The sequence below is a fragment of the Ips typographus genome, linkage group LG1, assembly GCF_016097725.1.
Source record: "Ips typographus isolate SLU linkage group LG1, UJ_Ityp_2.0, whole genome shotgun sequence".
In the NCBI taxonomy this organism is placed as follows: domain Eukaryota; kingdom Metazoa; phylum Arthropoda; class Insecta; order Coleoptera; family Curculionidae; genus Ips; species Ips typographus.
This window is the reverse complement of record NC_138422.1, coordinates 10,115,700-10,136,414: the sequence shown is the minus strand read 5'-3', so window position 1 is coordinate 10,136,414 and position 20,715 is coordinate 10,115,700. Positions and strand designations below refer to the sequence as shown.

The 20,715-nt window shown below is 31.1% G+C and overlaps 1 protein-coding gene across 3 annotated transcripts in view; it reads right to left on the bottom strand.

Annotated features, from left to right (window-relative positions):
• LOC145724511 (uncharacterized) overlaps nt 1–20,715 on the bottom strand; it is a 101,548-nt gene that overhangs the window by 11,948 nt on the left and 68,885 nt on the right. For 2 of the 3 annotated variants that reach the window (XM_081972852.1, XM_081972843.1), the window contains exons 1-2: nt 10,554–10,677; nt 1,439–1,761 (exon numbers count right to left, since the gene is read on the bottom strand). The exons of the other annotated variant lie outside the window; for it this stretch is intronic. In XM_081972852.1, coding sequence (XP_081828978.1) covers nt 1,439–1,761; nt 10,554–10,605 — 375 coding nt within the window. In that variant the 5' untranslated portion in view covers nt 10,606–10,677. Of the gene's footprint in view, nt 1–1,438; nt 1,762–10,553; nt 10,678–20,715 lie in introns of those variants that run through there. 3 annotated transcript variants of the gene reach the window in all.

Sequence of the window (20,715 nt, the reverse complement as noted above, 5' to 3'; positions counted from 1 at the left end):
TTTAAGTAGTTTACGATTAGCATACGTTTAACAATTGCCATTTCTGCAAATATGTACTATATTTCGTTTTTCAGTCACCATCATCAACTTTTTTCACCATATGTTCCATAAATAGCTATTTTCTCACAGTATTATCAATGCTTTTTGACTCTTAATCAATCAAACTTGTATAAAAATATTGGTAACTAATAATTTTTCATTATCCTTCCACGTCATGATGTTGATTTTTCAAATTCCCTGAAGATGCAGCCAAAAGTAAGGCAAAAATATTTCAACTAATACCTGTTAGATTATCTGGATGATAGAAAATATCCATATCAAGAGAGGATCAAATAGGATTTTCGATAATTTAAAAAAGTAATCTGAAACTGGTAAAAATTGGATATACCGACTTTACTTTTATATAGGAAACTTTTCAATCTCAAGTTTATTATGGCTTAACACAGTCTTGTGATCTCGACTTGGATTAAAAAAGTTGGATAGATCTTATTACATCCGCTTGTTCACTCTTGTGAACAAGTAGATAATTTTTATTTTTTTTTTTAGTTTTTATATTCGGTTTAGTTTCCGAGAGTTAGTTACTAGTAAAACATAAAAATAACTTCTACAAAAAAAAAATCACTCACTTAAAAGTACCAAAAAGGGCAAACAAATTAATTCAGGAACCATCAGTGTATATCCGTTAGGAGCTTGAAAAAATTACTGTAGTAAAGAAAATATAAAAATTGTGATAAAAGGCAAGAAGAAAGAAAAATTGAAAAAACCACAATGTTCATTAAACAACATTAATAAAAACTTCATATGAAATGAACTAAATAATAGGCAAATTCTGAATGTATAAGCAAAATGAAAAAAAAACTGAAAATAAATCAAAATAATGTTGTTTTTCATATTAGACAAGCAGATATTAGGTACTTCTGTAAATCCTGTGAATATCTGGTCTCTTGAGATACGGGGTGGTTCAAATTGATTGTAGGATAATTCAAGAATTGAAAGTACATAATAAATAAACTCTAAAATGTAATATAAACTGTAATGGATAAGTGCCACCTACTAAAGATGAGCAACAAAAACCGTTCTTTTAATTTTAATTTCTAAACGAAAAATGAACGGAGAAACGGAGACCGTTCAAAAAGTTTGACAGATTCAAATTTCTGTAAGCTATAATTTTAGGGCATTCTGATGTGATACATGGGATTCTTTTTCCTAAAAAAAGTTGGTCTGGACATTTTGCATAGTTATTCAAATATCCAATTGATATGACCTAGGTCTTCTTCCAGCTCTTCCATGCGGTCTTCAATTCTTAGTGTTCTGATATTGTAAGCCAATTGACAGATTTATGGTCTTTTAAGGTGGTTTATGTGATTATGCGAATTTTTACCTCCCCCAGATTTCATGAGGCTGACCTTATCAAAGGTGTGCAATTTTTTTTACCCACCTGGGGACCAGTTCCGTTTGTTTTGAAATTCGCCATAGGGGGATAATTTAGCCTTAAGTCTTCCACGCTGGCCAGACGAGTTGGAAAATTGTCATTTTCAGCCTGAACCTGGCCTGGAGATTCCACGTGTCCTGTGCCAGTTTTGGTCCGCCCGGGGTATTGAATTTCATATCTGAGAAGCATTCCCCTATCCGCCACCAGGGGAGGCGCCCGATGGGAGACTGGCAACTCCTCACGTGAAAATAGCACCAGATGGCAATGAACCGATCCGAATGGAAGCAGGAAGGGAAGGTCTATGTCCAGGAATAGATGCAAAAGGGCTGCTGAAAGAAGAGAAGAAGAAGATTCAAATATCGTAAATTTTATACACTTTTTCATGATGAGATAAATTTGTACCTGTAGAGATTGTTTTAAAAAATTTCTACATTTCTGCTTCAAAATGGCGAACATACATGCCAAATTTTATTTCAGTTTTTTATTGTTGAGGAATTATAATTATCTAGGAGAACATTATCTAGGATAACTGTATGTGTGTTCGTCCATAAAAGTAATTTTAGACAATTTAAGATCGTCTTCTTTAAGTTTTAACTGTCTAAGTCCTGTACCGCCTTGAGGATATGTACTTGTTCAGAAAAAGAGAAAATGACAGTAAAGTCCAAATAAGCTTGCCCTGAGAGTGCCAAAATAAAACTGGCAAAACGTCGGCAAGTTTAGAACAGTCCTTTTACTTAAAACCTGGATCCAATTCCCAATTTAAAAAAAAAACACCACATTTGAAACTAAGCAAAAAGTCGTGTATTTCTTGACGTACCTACTTGTTTTCTATTCTTTATCTTTCGACTAAATAAAATGAAAAGGTTGAGACGTAAGTAAAAAAAATTGAGGAAAACTTTGCAATTTCCCCGGATTTCACTACTCGTACAATTCGTTCTAATATTAAATTGCCTGGGAGGATAACGTGCAGAGTCTCAAGGATACATTTCATCCTGTACAGGCTTGATGTCTGAAAAGTTTGACGTGCCTTCCGAGAATTGTTTTCCCAACACTCACCTATACCAGGGTGAATTTATAATTAGCCATTAAACGTCCTTTGTTCGTCCAATGTTCTCGTGCAAACAACTCCCCGGCAAAATTACTTATTCAGAACGGAACAGTTTGTTTGCAGTAAGTTTTGCCTTGCCCAAGTTGACGGATGGAAAACCTTCGCGAAGCTGCATCAGCCAGCTACAAATTTCAATTTACAATGCCTTTTTACGGAGCATATAGGTTGTGTGGGTACTAACCAAATAAACCTTAAATTACTGTTATTTACCGGACGAACTTTTGCCTTTTACCTGGTAATACCATCTCCTTCACCAGCTTTATGGTCTGTAATAAATTTACTTTTAACACTTGAGTCGACTCGGCTATCCGCTATAAGGTTTCAGTCACGACTTGGAGCCGTGCGGTCCTTGTTTTTACCGCAAAGTCAATTGATAGCAGAAAAAGAGCACGAATATGACCTAGAACAGTTCCTTTTTTTGATTTTGCAGAATGGGTTATAATGTGCAACTATATGATTAACTCCATTATGTTGGTTGGCGTGATCGAGCTCCATTATGCTTGCGTGGTTTTCCATTTTAAAAACTGAATTACTCTACAGTTCTGCGAAATTTTAATTTTCTTGTCACATACAGGAAAATATCAAAAGTCGTGATAACTTAATAAGCATTGTTGTTTCACTTATGTGTCTAAGGTAAATTTTTGCACTGAAACAAAAGAAGTTCCAAATAAAAATAAGAGGATTGCTCTAATGGGAGACGTAATACGTATTTAAGAAAAACACTCAAAAAATAATACATTTTGTTTAAGTCACAAAAAATTGTATCAAAAAACTAAAAAAATATTTTCATCTTTCTGTTACTTCCGGTTTATCCGGAAGTTGATGTCAACTTGCTTCTTTTAATTGGAACACCCTGTATATTATTGTATTTTTGAATAGTCCTATCGATTTCAAATATTTTTTATGTATCATAACCTATATCTGTCTACAACGGTTTTCGAGATATTGACGTTTGAAAAATGACCCTTTTAGGTTTCAAGTGTCATAACTCTTAACCAGAATGAAATAGAGCAAAACGGCTTGCATGTTGTTATCTTAACTTTTTGAGATCTAGCATTTGGCAATATTTTAATTTTGACAGGTGTCAATCAGTAAAAAAATTGACACCTGTCAAATTTTATAATATAACCAAGCAATAGATCTAAAAAAATTAAGATAAGAACATGCAAGCCGTTTTGCTCTATCTTATTCAGATTAGGAGGTATGATATTTCAAAAAATAAAAATGTCATTTTTCGAACGTGAATATTTCGAAAACCGTTGCAGTTAGCCATAAGTTATGATACATCAAAAATATTTGTGGTGTTCCATTTGCTGACATTTCTTGCTTCTTATTTCCATTTTATGGTCACAAAATACGTCTCTTCTGCTTATTCAAACAGATTGTGTTTAAAGGACAAACAGTACACGTATTCCAAAGGAATGACAAATCAAACTCATCTGAAAATGACAAGACATCTTTTTGAATTTAAATCCATAAAATAACAATTTGACAAATAAATTTGCAATGAAATAAGGATGAAACTTTTTCGACAATTAATCTTTGGAATACACTTTAGTGGCCAAATAGTTATTAGCAGATGGAAATACCGGTCCTAAATTTGATAACTAAGGTCAATAAACAATTACCACTAACTCTTTTTTGCCAACAAGTGCACGTGTATCATTTTCTATCACACGTCATTGAAACAGTATAGCAATGCTCTAGCTTTAAACCTAACCTTACAAATACAAAAGTCAACCTAACCGCAATTGGGATGTCAACGTGGTAAACCATGTCAAAAATAAAGCTACATTTACATTCACTTCAAAGTCAACTTTGTTATGAAATTGGCAAGCTTGACATATGGACCTCTATAGTGACATTTACATTAAAAGTAATTCCAATTTGACTTCAAAGTGCACTTCGAAGTGCGTCAAGCTGCTTGGCAGATGCAAGCAAAATGGCCAATTTATAGGTCAGATCGACGTTTTGCTTACTACATTTTGAATTTTCCAAGAATTTTTGTCTTTTAAACTTAAGATTTGTATTAGATTTACTAGATATTATGTATACGACGACTATCACACTTTAAATGCTGATGTATTTACATGTAATCTATCCTAAATTTTACAGATTTTCCATGTCATTGTAAATGGTAAATAGAGAACTGTCAAACTTGAAGTGGACTTAAAAGTGATTGTAAATGTAGCTTTTATTAATTTTTGACAAACTTGCACTCACCGAAATTAATTTACATTCAGTAAAACTTTCCAAAAAATATCGTTTACACCTATTATATTACGTACAATCTATGATATTTGCAAATGTGTGTTTTTATTTAATTATGAAATGCAGTTAGAAAAACTTTGTTGTTTCAAATAAATAAGCAAGTTTTCCACTGCATCTACCTTGCGTACTAATTTCAAACAATCTTGCATCATAATGAAGAAACAATAGAACGTGCTGGCTACGTTTGAATGGAAAATAGATAGAACCCACACGATGATTACTGTAGAAATACATATTTTTCTATAACTATTTTCCTCTCTGCGTTTATCACGACTTTTACTCGCACTTAAAAATAGTTTACCACTACTATATGGATAACAGGAAAGACCTGATATCAACTTTTGAATTTCGTCCTTCAAGTTTAAGTGCTTTTGGCTTGAAAACCAACATTGCTTCTTGACAAAAATGATCTATTCCTAGACCTTGATTTCAATCAAAATTTTACCCAAAAATAATATTTTTACACGTTTCTCCCATCGTGAAATCCTATTGTTTTTATAAAAGGCAAGGTTTTCCTGTTTTCGTTGAAGGTTAGCCGATAATAAAATTGCTACATTTTATCTTATTTGGTGTGAGAGAATTATTGTATAACCGGTCCGAATTGTCGATCAAATATTTGCCCGAACAAAACAAGACGAAAATAGAAATTCTCTGGTTTCGAACAAGGAAATTCTGTAATTAGTGAAAACCGGCTGGTGCATTGACGACAATGTACTGAAATTTGGCAAAAGATAAATAAAAACCGGCATTTTGTTTTATGCAGTCGTCAAATAACTATAATTAACGCGTCTTTCGTGAACTTGAAAACAATTATTTGGCCGAACACTACAGTGTTCATAAATTACCTATCAGAAGTGTCTAGTTCAGGGTTAAGTGCGTTAAAATTAAACGACACATGTCGTGTCAAGTGGGAGGCAAAAACTAACCAGATTTCCTTTTTTTTTCTATTGTATAATCAAATTTAAAGTTAAAATATTTTAATTCATTAATCCGGATAAAAACTCTTTAGTTATACAAATCGCGTAGCAAAATTAATTCATTTTTTTCATTAATCTATTTCCTAAAATGTGAAGTATTAAGTTATTAACTTAATAACTGTGTAACTCAACTTAGTTTTGCTAGTTTTCAAAATTTTAAACGATTTAAGTTACTTACACACAAAAATTAGTGTTGTTTATTCAAAGACTAGAAAATTAGTTTTGAATTAATGTCAGGAAAAAAGCATTGTATTGTGTAGGCAAATCCTATCTCAAATATACAATGTTACTGATAATATTATTTGTAGAACTAGAATACTCATTTATTAGCACTGGACTAATAGACAAAAATATTACATATTATTTTATTTTAAGCCTGTTTTAACACATTTAGGTTAAGTTAAATTGGTCTGCAAGAGGAAAATATTAAGAACAAAAGGGAAATAATATTTGGTAACAAATATAATATGAAATAAGTATCAACAATTCTCCATTTTCTGTTGAAAGTGCATTTAGTAACAATAGACAAGTAAACGATTTGTATGTTTCTTTACTTTTTCATTTACCACATTTGTCACATTCAAAATATTTACCTGGCTTTGTTAGGTCATCTTATATTTGTTTGATGTTTTTCATACCATTAATAACTTTATAAATTGACTCTATTTCTATTAGAACACTGACTTTGATAAAGTTTTTTTAGGCATTTATAAACAATTGTTGTATGTATTCTTCTTCTTCGTCTGACTAGGATTGCTTCTGTTTGTCTGCATCTCATTGTGTTGTTGTTGTTGTCATTAGGTTGTCCTTCCATCTTTAATTTGGTTTTCCTGTTGGTCTTTGGCTGTAAGTTTTATTATTTTTGCAGATGTTAGCTGATCTGTCTGTCTGTGCCTTTGCTAACTGTTCAGTCGAGGTAATTTGCAGTTCCGATAAAATTATCAAAAACTAAAAAGTTTTTAAAATAAATGCCAAACCTACTTTTTCTCAAAAAAGCAGTCAATAACGTCTGAAAAAATGGGAAAAACCTTTAACGTCATCCAATAACGTAACGGTAATGTAATAACTAACCTTCAAGCTGCTTTTTTTAAAGTGTCATAAATTTTTTGATTATTTCTTTCATAACAATTTAATGTTCAAATGTTCTGAAGAGCCTACCATTATCATTTACAAAAAGGTGTCGTGCACTTTTTTTTTGCACTGTTTCAGCGAAAATAGCGACAAAATATCGAAATTTCGTACATTTAGATATTCGTCATTTATGCATTAAACTTAAAGTAACATGGTTTACATATGTCTATCTTAATTTTTTATAAGCTATCTATAAAAGATTTTTTCAATTTTTTTTTTTTAAATTAAAGAAGATCTAAAAATTTAGTTTGGCAACTAAATCAACACAGTTTAGAAGAATTCCGAATTGGTAGAAGTTGTCAGTTTGGCAATAATTCCAATAGATTTCAAACCAAAGTGGTAGAATTTGTATGTTTGGCAACCACGTCAACATAGTAATCAAACCAGATTGGTAGAATTTCTCAGTTTGACAACCATGCCAACTCAAATCAAACTAAAGTATAGAATTTGTCAGTTTGGCAATCATTCCAAAACATTTCAAACCAAAGTAGTAGAAGTTTTACAACCAGGATTACCTTTGTCTTCTTTTTGTTATTTTTGTCGTATTTCTCTCTCTATATTCAGCCTTTTTTTAATAAATCTTCACATTTAGTGGAAAAAATGAAAATACGTCTATCGAAAATTTGGGAGTGCTTTGCTTGCTATTTTTACAAATAACTTGAATATTAAGATATAAATATTTCTAAATTGAAAAGACAATACAGTGGTGTACCGCAAAAACGTACAGAGTGGCAAACCGATGCAAGTGATAATAATAAATTAATGCGTAATTTGAGCTCGATATTTCAAAAACTAAGTATCACCAAAATTTTGGGACTGTTTGATTTATCATGTCTGAATTTCTCAACAAATTTATGAGAAATTAAAAGAAGAATTTTTCCTTTTGAGGAAGAGCAGTGGTGTACGCATTATTTTTTTAAAAATACCCACAACCAGGTATTGCTGAGTACGCCATTAGTAATAAAGTTACAAATAATATACGATCAAAATAAAAATGTTCAATATAAATTTTCCATATCTTTTTTGTTACTTTTTTTGATGTTAAATAATTAATACTTGTTATAAAGGTAAAACTTAATTAATAATAATTATGATACCGATACGAATTTAATAATAATGCACAGTAAATGCAATCGGCTAAAAAAAAAGAACGTTTTACAGTTTTGAATAAATTATAAAATCGTTTCATGATGTCCTGAAAAGTATTTAAATTTAAATTATACGCGTTCAGCTATCTCTATATTTTATTTAAACCGTGTATAATTACATTTTTGTAATGTATGCTATACAATAAAGAAAAAAAATCTAGAAAATTGGATTTTAAAAAATATCCCTGAACCAATAATACCACAACGTTTAGAAATCTAATTTAATAATAATTTGCAGTCCTCCATTATTATTGTTTAAAGCAAATTACTGACGCTATAAAATCTACTGAATCTAGGTCGGTTAAATTTAATGGAGACAGAAGTAAAACCATAAGAAATTAATCTACTTTAGGTCATTTAGACTTTCGCCTGTGGTCCTATTTGTAGAGGTACTACTACCTAATAAAATAGTGTTTTATGTGCTCTCGTAAAATGTAATTTATATTAAATGTGGGAGTTTTTCATCTGTTACCAAGCGGTTTCCATAGGTTCCTATTGGAACCGATCGTAAAATGGAACGAATGAAACCTAACGAGCGTTAATATCGGTTCAATGTCAAGTATGCGGAAAAAATAACGCTTGGTTTATAATTATTAGAAGCCGACACTGATTACAACTTGTCCACATTTTGTTGTAATCAAATTTAATTCGGATTAAATTAAATTGTATGACTCGAATTTATATGCAGCTGAGAAGCTTAATTAATGTTGAAATTTGTAATTATTGTCAACCATGCGTGCTGAAAGGCGCCTATTTCAACAGTGTTGTTTCAATGGCGTAGCTATAAATTATAGTTTTCCTCTGCCCGTCAAAAATTTTGCAGTTCACCTAACCTAAAATAAATGCGAAATTTTATATTGAAATACTCCGTTTAGCTTATTCTCTACGTATAAAAAGAAATATCTATTAAATGCTGACAAAATTGAAACTTATTCTCAGAAGGACTCTAGTCAATTGTGTCAAACGTCAAGCTCATAAAAATAAGTCACTAGATATTGAGATGAGATAATGAACCTCAGTGGGGAACTAGTCAACTGTGCCCAAAATTCAAGACACTGAATTCTAAGTGCTGATTACTAAACGTACTGTACTCCGAAAATTCCGATTTGATTATAAATGGGAACCAGAATGTAACCTACCCTCAGAAGGAGTCAATTTTGCTAAAAGACAAGACCTAAAAATGAAATTTTTTAAATAATTTTTACTTTATTATTTCATTTTTTAATCCTTTGCTTAGGTATTTTTCATTATAATTTTTTTCCATTTTTCTATCTTCTCTTTTTAAATCATCTGCTTATCTAGTCTTAAGTGAGCTGCATACTAGTCAACTGTGCCAATCATTATCACAGTTATTTTAAATAGGTATAAGACAGAAGTTTTCAAACATCTTTTTTCTTTCTATAATTTATTTTTATCATTTGTTTCTTTTTTCTACGTTATCTCTTTTAATGTTGTATTTATCTGATTTTTAAGTGGTGCTCCTCTACATTAATTTCTTATTTCCTCAAGTTTCATAATCTTAGAACGACACTAATCAACTGTGCCAAACGTCAAGCTTTTTTAAGTATAAAATTGGATTTTGACATTATAGTTTTAAAATTATCCTTTACAATCTTACAGTGAAACTGGAGATTATTAATATATTTTCTCAAGTTTAAAAAACAAAATACTGAAAATAATGACTGATACCTCTTTTTGGTCTAAACCTAACAAACCACAAACTACATTTCATATTTATTAAAATTTTAATCTCTGTTAAGTGGTAAAATCAATAGCTTAGTATTAATTCAGATAACCATTCATGTGAGCAAACAGGTTTTGTTAATTCTATTTTCCAAACTGCGTTTGTATCCATAAAAGAATATACAAAGATTTGTTGTTAATTTAATTAAAAGTGTATTCCAGCTGGTAGCCACATCCTCAAACGAGCCGCCACTGGTTGCAAATTTACTAGCATACTAAAGTTTGGAATTTAATTTTACAAATAATTAATTGATTTTCCTCAAACAACATGTAGAACACTATCAACTATACTATACATTTCACAGTGATATTTGATTTCAAAACGAATGGTCAACAAAGAACAAAAAAACTAGCTATGTCTATACATATTTACTGGTATATAGGCTATCAATTTAATGATTTTTTCATACATCCACACGCTTATCCACGCATATACACACTAGTTCAAGGTTTTGCGAATTTGCGAACTGCGTAAATTGTGCGTGTCAGCCAAATATTTACTAAATTAACTTGACGAGGTTTGATTAATCTACCCAGATAGATCATACTGAATTTCAACAATAGGACGGATATATTTTTATGCCAAAACACGATAAAACAAGATATTTTTTATTAGAAATTTCTCGTTTATTAAAACCATATAAGAATGTAAAATTTACAATCCATAAGGAAGCCATAAACAGCAAAACTTAAAAACGATTAATATATTTTTATTGTCAACCTTGAAGACTTTCATTACTTACCACTTATTGCGGTCGAATGTATTAGCAGCAAAGTTGCTTCTGGAGTAAACATCGTAAAATTGCTACAGTTTGGCAGTTAAGACTGGCCTTAAATAAATTGCTAACAGAGAAAGCTGATTAGAAGTTTGAAGTAAAAACATGTTGTGGTTAATCATCCAAAATGTATTATTTTTACTAATTATTTACCAAGGTCGTGGTTGTTTACTATTTTAGTAGTGTGTAAAGATACTATTACAGGCTAAAACAACCATAGTGGTGCGTAATATAGGGAAATATGAACATTTACAGCTGTTTTATAACAATTAGTCTAACTCGAATAATATTGGTCATTTTGATGCAGGGTGACTCAATTTTATATGTCAAACAAACCATTCGATAGCTCATATAAAGGAAAATACAGTCCTTCAAATTTCAGTTTAAATTTTGATCAAATTTGGAACAAGCACCCAAAATAGTTATATTTTTTGAAAAATAAAGTAAGTATTTCGTATTAAAATTCTGGTTTGAAACCGGTTACGAGATAATTGAGTTATGACAGACCCAAACGTTCAAAGACCCAAAACGAACCCAACCCAACTTAAAAGTTGTCTTGAAAACTGTGGAAACTGACTTGAGAGGCTTAAAAATTGTGTTGGTAACCAGCTTTCACAGTTTCCAGACAAATTGAACGACTTTAGTCTTGAAAACTGATAAGAGGCTTAAAAACTGTTTTTTCGACGACTTACTTTGAAAGTACCTCATGTACGCTTCCATTTAGAAGCAGAAAGGGGTTATTTGCCGCGCGCGAGCAGAAAGAGAGATTTTCTGCTCTAGAGCGTTTTCGCTTTCTACTAACAATCTACCCACCAACTTTTTTCGGCGTTTCCATAACAACGCTTGACATACCTGTTTGAAATAACCACATTCCGTCAAAGTGATTTATCGGTGACAATGAGTTCGAGCGACGAAAATGATGTGAGTTGTCCTTCTAATCCACCCCACAGCAGTCGTCGAAAAAATATCGTCTATATTTCGAGCCAAAAGTACTTTTGCCGCTTTTACATGATTGCAGCGTTCGGCTTCGCCTCAAGCTGCAAATTTCATGTGCAAGCGGCAAATGTATACTTTCCGCTCTTAATATAGAATATACTATTTGTAGTCAGTCAGACTTTAGTATTGAAAATTGATTTTTAGACATAAAAAACTACTTTTTCTAGGATTTTTTACTACAAATTCACACATTTAAACCCTGAAATTGACTTGGACACCAAAAAGTGACTCTGAACGAATGAAAAGTGACATCAGAAACTTAAAATTTGCATTTGAAGTAAGTTTTCATAATTTGATCTTCAAAATAGTCTTAAATACAGGATGTTGTTATTGGGATCTTGAAATATGAAGGGTGCACGGGAAAAACAAGCTAAGTCAAATTTTGAAGTTTTTGAGTACAGCAGTTTTATCTCTAAAATCGTTGTTAACTGGTCACCTATAGGCATTAGAAACATAAATATTTTTTTATATATAAAGCAGCATGCTTTTTTATTTAACATAATAATTACAAGGTTTTTGTTGAAGAAGATACAAAAATAGGTCTTGACTTAGCCTGTTTTTCACCAGATTTATATTATAAATATTAAATTCATCAAGCTTCAGTAGCAAACAAGGTAATTCAGAAATTAAAATGTATGTCAAAAAATAATTAGTTGAAAACTTGTTTGTTTTTTATTGATAAAAAATTATTAAACTAATTAGTTACTAAAAAGATTGAAAGGTAAGTAGGTCATTCCCGTGTACGCCTATCCTAAAATATGTTCTATTAGACGACGTAGCTCGATTTTCTTCTGACTAAGTTTGGACCCTGTATAGCATCGCTATTGTCTATCAGGTGAAGCTGTTTTCTCAATTTGGCCAAAAATTGACTTAGCTTGTTTTTCCCGTGCACCCTTCATATGACTTCATAACTAACTTTTCAAGTTTTTTCAGCATAATTTTAGTTCTTTGAAACTGCTTTCAGCTTGGAAAATCGAGTTTCAAGACTATCTTCACCAGGTATTTGACCTAGCAGACTTAAAAAACAATTTTTACATTCTCCATAGGCTTAAAAATGTCATTTCAAGCTTTGTCACTCTTAAATTCACTTCTAGACATCTCAGTGCTAAAAATTCGAGCATGTCTTAAATATCTAGACTGTTTTTAGGGCTTTAAGACTATTTTCAGCCTTAAAAATCGTTTCCAGACTATCTACACAAAGTTTTTCACTTATAAGGCCTCTAAGACCGTGTGTACTGTCCATAATCTTGAAAATGTCATTTCAAACTTCTTCACTATTAGATTGACTTCTACAGTAAAAAAGGTGACAAAACTGTGATTGGTGTAGTAGTACGACGTTGCCAAAATGTTTTTCCGTATTTGGACTGAATACTCAATTTTATTTCTTCATTTAAGAGTCGTTTGAAAGGATTTTGAGCTATATTGAATTGCGGTTTGAAAAATACCTTTAGGTTTACTTATATAAAATTTTAATTTTGGAGATTAAGGAAAAATGAAGATTATTTTTTTCTGATGCATTAAAAGAAAATTTCCCACCAGTATTTAACTTTTTACCGGAAAACTAAGCTCTATTGGGTGAATAATGATAATTTTGAGAAAGTTTTAGATTGTAAAATTGAATTGTGAAGTAGGGAATGTTGTCAAACATTCAGTTTTAAAAAGCAGACAAACATGTTGAAGTTTTTGACATTTTTTAGAAAATCTATGCAGGTAAGAATACACTGAGAAAGGCAAAAATTAGTTGCCTTGAATTGTTCCAATAAAAAATTCATGCTGTAAAAAACAATAAGACAATAATAAAAATATAGAAATATAATAATAAATAAATAAGACATTTTCAAATTTGTTATAATATATCAGAACATATACACTCGAATATAGACGTTCATAAATACACAAAAAGTTACTTACTTACTTCCTTCTTATGTACAATAGTAGATACATTCAAAATAGTTCGTTCCCATGTAAAAAAATTATGTAATACTCTCTGTACAATTCGTTTTTGGTACACCCTGTTTATTTATTTATTAGTAAATAGACGACCATTTTTTAATTCATTCTAAGCTGTGTAAGTGAGCAAAGTCAACTGTAAACTGTTTTGACATAATTGTTAATGACTAAAGCTTTCTAGACAAAAACTTATTTCTTTCTAAAAAAAATAGAAAGAGGTGATTTTTTTTGCATTGGACATGCGAACATATAATTGTTGTCCTCTGTATAGTGTTTACGAAACTGAACTAACTAGATGAACATCTATTTTATTCTGTCCTAAGTTTCCTGAATGGTTTCCTTTTTTTTTGCAATGCCATGTGTATCACATAAAATGTTGTTTTGCTTGAAATAATTAATTTTTTTCATTAAATTTCCCACTATAAATCTATTAATTGAATTTACCAGTTATATGCAAAACTAATAAAGTACTGTTACATCGCTACAACCGAACGACATGTAATTAAACCACAGTTCGTGTCGATGTCATTTATCTAACCATGTAATCGTGAATTCAGGCCAAGTTTGACTGATTAACTATTTTTCCGAAACCGTCCCTTCACCGTTCACCCGTCCAATTGTTGAACATTAACGGCCCGAAAACAAATCTAAAACCGCACTAAAAATAATAAAATAAAATATCTAATTTTCTCAATGACCAAATAATGACAGCTTTAGGACCATTATTTCGTCCGAAGACCGTGAAATGATACCACGAAATAGGTCTTACTTTCGCCTAAAGTTTTATGGCTTACGTACGATCATTATCGTGTTAGAGATCTATCGTATCAATTTTATATTAGATACGTACGTAATTTTTGCTGCCCTCTTCCTGCAATTTGAATGAGCTAAGGTCGCTTTACAGTTGGCTATTTTTCTTGCAGGAATTTTAGCAATTTCTGTAAAAACGCTGAGGTTGATACAATTGTCAATTTGACACTACTGACAACTTAACGCGTTAATTTTACATGAAAAAATTGAGTTTATGTTGTTTATTGGTTTACTAAAATATCTAATTACCGGTAAATTACAAATACTGTGTTCCTGGCAGTTCAAATTTTGACACCGCTTTTCTTCCTGTTTGTACCAAATTTTGTAGTGTTTTCCAGGTTATTGAATAGGAAATTTAATGAGGATTTCAAAAGTGTGCTTAAAACACTATTTTTTTACTCCAAGTGGGTTTTACAAGCTATGTTGCTCCTGGCTGTCCTTTCAAACAGTGTTTCTGGCAGTTATAACACCGCTATTCTCACTGACGTAAAATTTTCTAGTGTTTTTACAGGTTATTGAGTATGAAATTGTGCGAGGATTCTAAAAATGTGCAGAGTGTGAAATGTGTAATGATGCAGTAACAGTCATTTTCTCACTCCAAGTGGGTTTTGGCAAGCAATTTTGTTCCTGACTGTCAAACTGTGCTCAAAAGTTGCAAAAGTCAGTGTCTAGACAAGTTTTCTTGTAGTATCCGATACAAAACGTGTTTCTGAGAGTTTCTGAGTTTCTATGACAATTATTTTGACAGTGGTCATGTGACTACTTAGCTAAATTATCCTCCTAGAACCACGTGATAACTGTTCCATGTGATATGTCAAAATTTGCCTAGAATTGGCAAGAATTACAGTTTAACACCGTTTTCGAAACAATACGTGTTTCTGAGATGTATGTTATTTTAAGTTATTTTTTTCGACAGTAATTGTCAATTTGTAAATGTTAATTACAAATTGTTTAAATAATAATATCTTCAAATTTAAGTAATTTTTCTCATCTCACAAAGATATTATGTATTTGTCATAGTTTAAAGATGAGATAATACAGAAAAGTGACTAAAAGCTGAAAATTGTTACTCAAGATTGTTACTCATTTGTTACAAAAATCACTTTGTCAGAAATGTTTTACTTCATTTATTTTATTATTGATAAATCAAAACAATAAATAACAAATCAATCATTCTTTATTTTTTAGGATTTTATTTTGACAATAATGATCGAAAATTACTTTAATGAAATTAATATCACCCATGACAGGAAACTGATATATTTCAAGCAAATTTCAATTAGACACTTAAATTTGCTGGTAAAATTGGAAAATGTTTCTGTCACTGGTAAATAACCCGTAACGCTAAATTTACGCCCATCCTGAGTTTAAAACTATTGATTAACAATTATAAGAAATTAAATAACACTACTTTTACTTAAAATCAGAAAACATATTGTCATCAAAACTCCTTCAAAATGCAAAAAAGCCATTCGTTAAACTAATAGCTACTAAACGCTTGCATTTTACGTTCTAAAGACGAAAACACTTTTAGTAAGATAGCAATCAAGAAAACCCTAATCCGATAAACTCTGCAGGGAATAATTATTTTAATGACTGTTATTAATACAATTATTATTAGACATATCTGGTAATGGGTATGATATACTTCCAGTAGCGCCTCAGCTGACTTGCAACCTCGATTTGAATTATGGGATAACGTTAACGAGTTTTATTAATACCGTTTTCTCAATCTGGTTTCGTCAGTCAGGCGTGTTTCTCCTGTTATTAATTTAAGATTTGGCATTGAATTAATTTGTTTTGCGCTACTTGACTTTAGACACTACCAGTTTTCCACTACATCGAGCGATTCAACACTGAAAATTATTTGCCTCAGTTTTTTTTTCCAAGGAAATTTTAGCAACCATCGTTGCATGGAGACCCATTAAGAAACAACAGTTTTAATAAATATGTTTGTAATCCTGACATTGAAGTTTTTTCCTTTAACTGTTGTTCTTTTCGAAATTACTCGGTTACCATAACTGGTCTTCTACTAACTGACACTGCTGACTCATAATTGAAAGTACTGAACGGATAAGTGTACGAGTTTCCGCTATTGGCAACTTTTTTCAGTTGGTAACAGGTGATTAACGTTTTTTGTTAGGTTTTTAAACAGTATACAAAATTTTTCGTAAAATGTCAATGCTAGTTATTAGACAACTTTATGTTTATCATACCGTTTTTCAGATTTTTCTGCATTTAATTAAAAAAAAACACTGCTTCAACAAAATTGTTCTTATTCACTTATTTTGACTCGTAGAAAGGATTAATTTACGGGAAAAAATTGATTCAAAAACTATACAGGGTGGCTGAAAAATATAATTTTTTGCAGTCATAAAAACATTGGAATCTTTTAAAAACAAAAGGCGATTAAAATTACACTAAAATGATATATTGTCTCCATTATTTAGCTTAATTTTGAAAGTTAAAAAGATTTTTTTTAGAAAACATTTACAACGGAAAATTCTATTAAATCGCTCCGTTTGTTTCAAGCAAAAATCGCCCTTTTTTACATCCACCGCGTTGCACTAAAACTATTTTGTTTTTAATGAAAAATCACTGCTTTTGTCTTTGTTTACTGTTACTACAATAATAATAAGACTTTTTAAAATTAAACAATATTCAGGACAATTAACAGCTTCGTTTGCATGGTACGTAAGGTTCGCTGTTGCTTGGCGTAAAAACTATTTACAACGAAAAATCTCATTAAATCACTCGTTTTTTTCATGCAAAAATGAGCTTTATTTACATGAACCTTGCCCTAAAACTACATTTTTAATATACAGGGTTTATTAAGTACTTGTACGAAGTTTAAGGAGCGAATCTTTGATCAATTTTAAGCTAAACATAGGACACAGAAAATTTATGTCGCAGATACAGGGTGTCAAAACTTATTTTTTTTGTACATAAAAATAACTCAAGAATAACAGATACAAAAAAAATGTGAGGGGAAAAAAAATTAAGTAAAACAAGGCATTCGGATTTTTGTGGAAAGGATTATCAGTGGCATAAATATACAACATAATAATATAATAATTTCTAAAAGCCTCTAAAACCCTGTCACGAATCATTTAATATTGCCAGATGTCGCTAGTATCACTTTGTAAATACCAGAGATCTATAGAATCATTATAAAGTTACTACACCATTTCTAACTGTTATTCAGAATAGTCATTTGAAATTCAGGAAGAGTCAAGGAAAGGTAATTTAGACAAGTTAATTGTAAATCAGAAAATGTCAAAAGTAATTCAGAATAGGCAACTGTAATACAGAAATCGTAAAGTATAATTCAGAAATTGTTAATTGCAATTCAGAAAGTATATCAAGTGTAATTCAGTTTAATTTTTAACCTAAATTTTAAATAGGTTAAGTTATTTTTTTCGTAACATTCATTGTATTATGAAGTATATTAATTTATTAAAGTGCCTTGGAGTTTTACCTTTGGTAGTTTTATGCACAGATAATGTATTTTGTGGTATTGCCTTTGAATGAAATGTTCTGAATTTCATTTGATGGTTTCTGAATTACAGTTGCCTATTCTGAATCGCTTGACCTTTTTTGAATCTCACCTTTTTTTCTGAACTATATTTGGAAATGGCCAAAATAGATTACAAAATGCTAGAGTCCTCTCTAGAGGGATGTCATGGCTGCGTAACATAAGACAGTGACTGGCTTACGAACAGTGAAAAACCTAATACATACGGCCAGAAACGGAACACAAATGAGTCATGTGCAAACATTCATTAGTGAATATGCACAAAAAGAAGAAGAGTCCTCTAAAATCCAAGATTGTCAACTTTAAAATTCAGACCAACATGTAAACTTGACAACAATCCTTACTACTTTACTTGAAATCCAACCAAACTCTGACGTTATCCTAATAGTGTTTGAAATCCAGTATATGCACACCTCTATTTTTGATTTTTGAGAAAAAGTTGAGAAAAATCTACAGCCTTGAAATATATCTTTATTAAACCAGTGATTACAACTTATACAGTGTGTCCAGGATAAGGAGGGCCAGTATGTGAATCTTGAAAAAAGTTAGAGATACAGATTTGGTTAAATGGGAGAAAAGTTGTATAATCAAGGCCTTAATAAAATGACATTTAGAAAAGATCAACTTTTTTTGGTTTTTAAAATATTTTTCAAACATTTTTTGATTTTACGTTTAATTTTTTTTCGTCTTTGCGGAACCATCATCAACAGAATGAAAAACTGATAATGCCACTTTAAAAAGTTTTAAAAGTCGCTGTAGAGAAGTGTTATTAGTTTTGGCCTAAGTCCAATATTAACATCACAAAAAAATAAAATATAAAATCAAAAAATTATTTTTTTTTCAAAATATCTCAAAAAGCAAAGATATTTTTGACGTTTTCTAAATGTCGTTTTATTAAGACCTTGATTACGCAAATTTTCTTCCATTTAACCAAATGTGTATCTTTAACCCCAAGATCCCCATAGTGGACCTCACTATCCTGGACACACGGTATGAACCAATAAAACTTGAAAACGCTTCTTGGAAGAAAATGATGATAACAAAGTGCAAATTGAACTAGAGTTTTTTCCGATTTTGTTTTTGGACATATTTCAATCCTGAACACTAATTTCTTCCTATCTGTAATAATTAAAAAGATATTTCAAATAATAATTCTGGATATTACGATATTTTAGAGGGCAATTAGAATATGGCAAGACAAGAATCCTACCCGGTTGCCATAAACCACAACGATGACGTTTAGCCCCCATTTCCATGCCAAACCGTCCAAGCCAGACATATCAAAAATATATGAATATTAGTTTTCGAATCGCATCCAGTCTCAGAATTTTGGCAACCGCAACGAAAACAAAACATCCAAAAATTACGGATTGTTTTATACGATCAGAGATAGGTCCAAAACAAATAAGCTCAGTCTAATTTATGTGGTCTTTTAATTTCACCAAGGTCAGTTTTAATGCAGAAACGGGGCTTGGTTTCAAAGAAAAACTGCACAAATTGCTGGAATAATAAAAATTTGATCGTTTAACACAAACTGACTGCTAATTAAATTTAATTACTGTTTTGGTGAGGTCATGATTAGTGTAAGAAATCACAACGCAGCTGATCAAAAATACACACAAGCCGAAAGATTATCATCTTTTTTTTATTTTTGTTTGTATTTGTTGATCTGAAATTATACGACCCAATATGATAATGAACTATAAAACTGAATGACGCACTTTAACGTTTAATCTCAGTTGTATACATAATATACAGGCCATTAAAAGTTAACATGTGCCTCGAATTTTATCAGAAGCCTTCGATAAGTCCAAAAATACGGAACCCGCAAAAATTCGCCCTTCCGTGGCTTTAAGTATTACTTGAAACCACTTTGTCCTGGTATTTATGGGAGAGTAATTTTTGGGGTTCTCTGATCGTATCTGAACGACATTAACAATACTGCTAAGGCCCTATGAATATTCATTTTAGTGAAACTGCCCGATTTTATGGCTTAATGGGGTTTTTTCACGAAAAAGTTTTCCGTATAAGAGGAGGTTAACATGAACTAATTTCGTTTAGTGTAATTATGGTTGTATATGTTAAGCTTTTTGTAATTTAATACTGGCTTTTCCGGCAGATGTTTTAATTTAAGTTAAAAAAAAAACCTGAAATAAGCATTTACGTCATAGAGTGGTGTTTTTCAGGCATATTCCAGTTCGATAGCTATCGCTGGAAGAATTTAAGACTGTTTACCACTTTCTGTTATGGGGTAATGCCGTGTCCAGAAGCTATTCCAACGTTCCTGTAAAAACATTTACTTTTCAAATGGAATTGGGTCTGTAAGTAAATCGGGTGATTTGAATATGTTTTTCTCTCCGTTTTCGTTTAGTGGGAAAAACCCGGAAGTGTTTTGCCATTGTCGACACACTTCAATTTGTTATTTGATAAGAAAAATACTGTAATTTCGTGGAAAATAACGTGACTAAGCACTTCCATTTGTTAAAAAAATGTCAATGTTGAAATTAATAAACCACACCGATGAAAGAAAATACTTCATTTGTATAAAGTGTCCCAGAAAGTAGTTTATTTCATTTATGTACTTTACTACAGGGTGATGGTGCATTAGAAATATCAAAAAAACTGGTCAATCTAATTTTTGTAAATTTTACAATTCGATGTTGCCAGCTTTCCAACGTACCATCATTTCGGAGATATGCTGATGTTATTTTTAATTTATCTCAATAGTGTGATTTTTGAAAAGGTAATTTTGACAGTGATTTTTTGGGGAATTTGTAAAACCTGGCCTTTTCTAAATAAAAGGACAGATTTTGATGCGGTTTGGACTATCATTAAGCT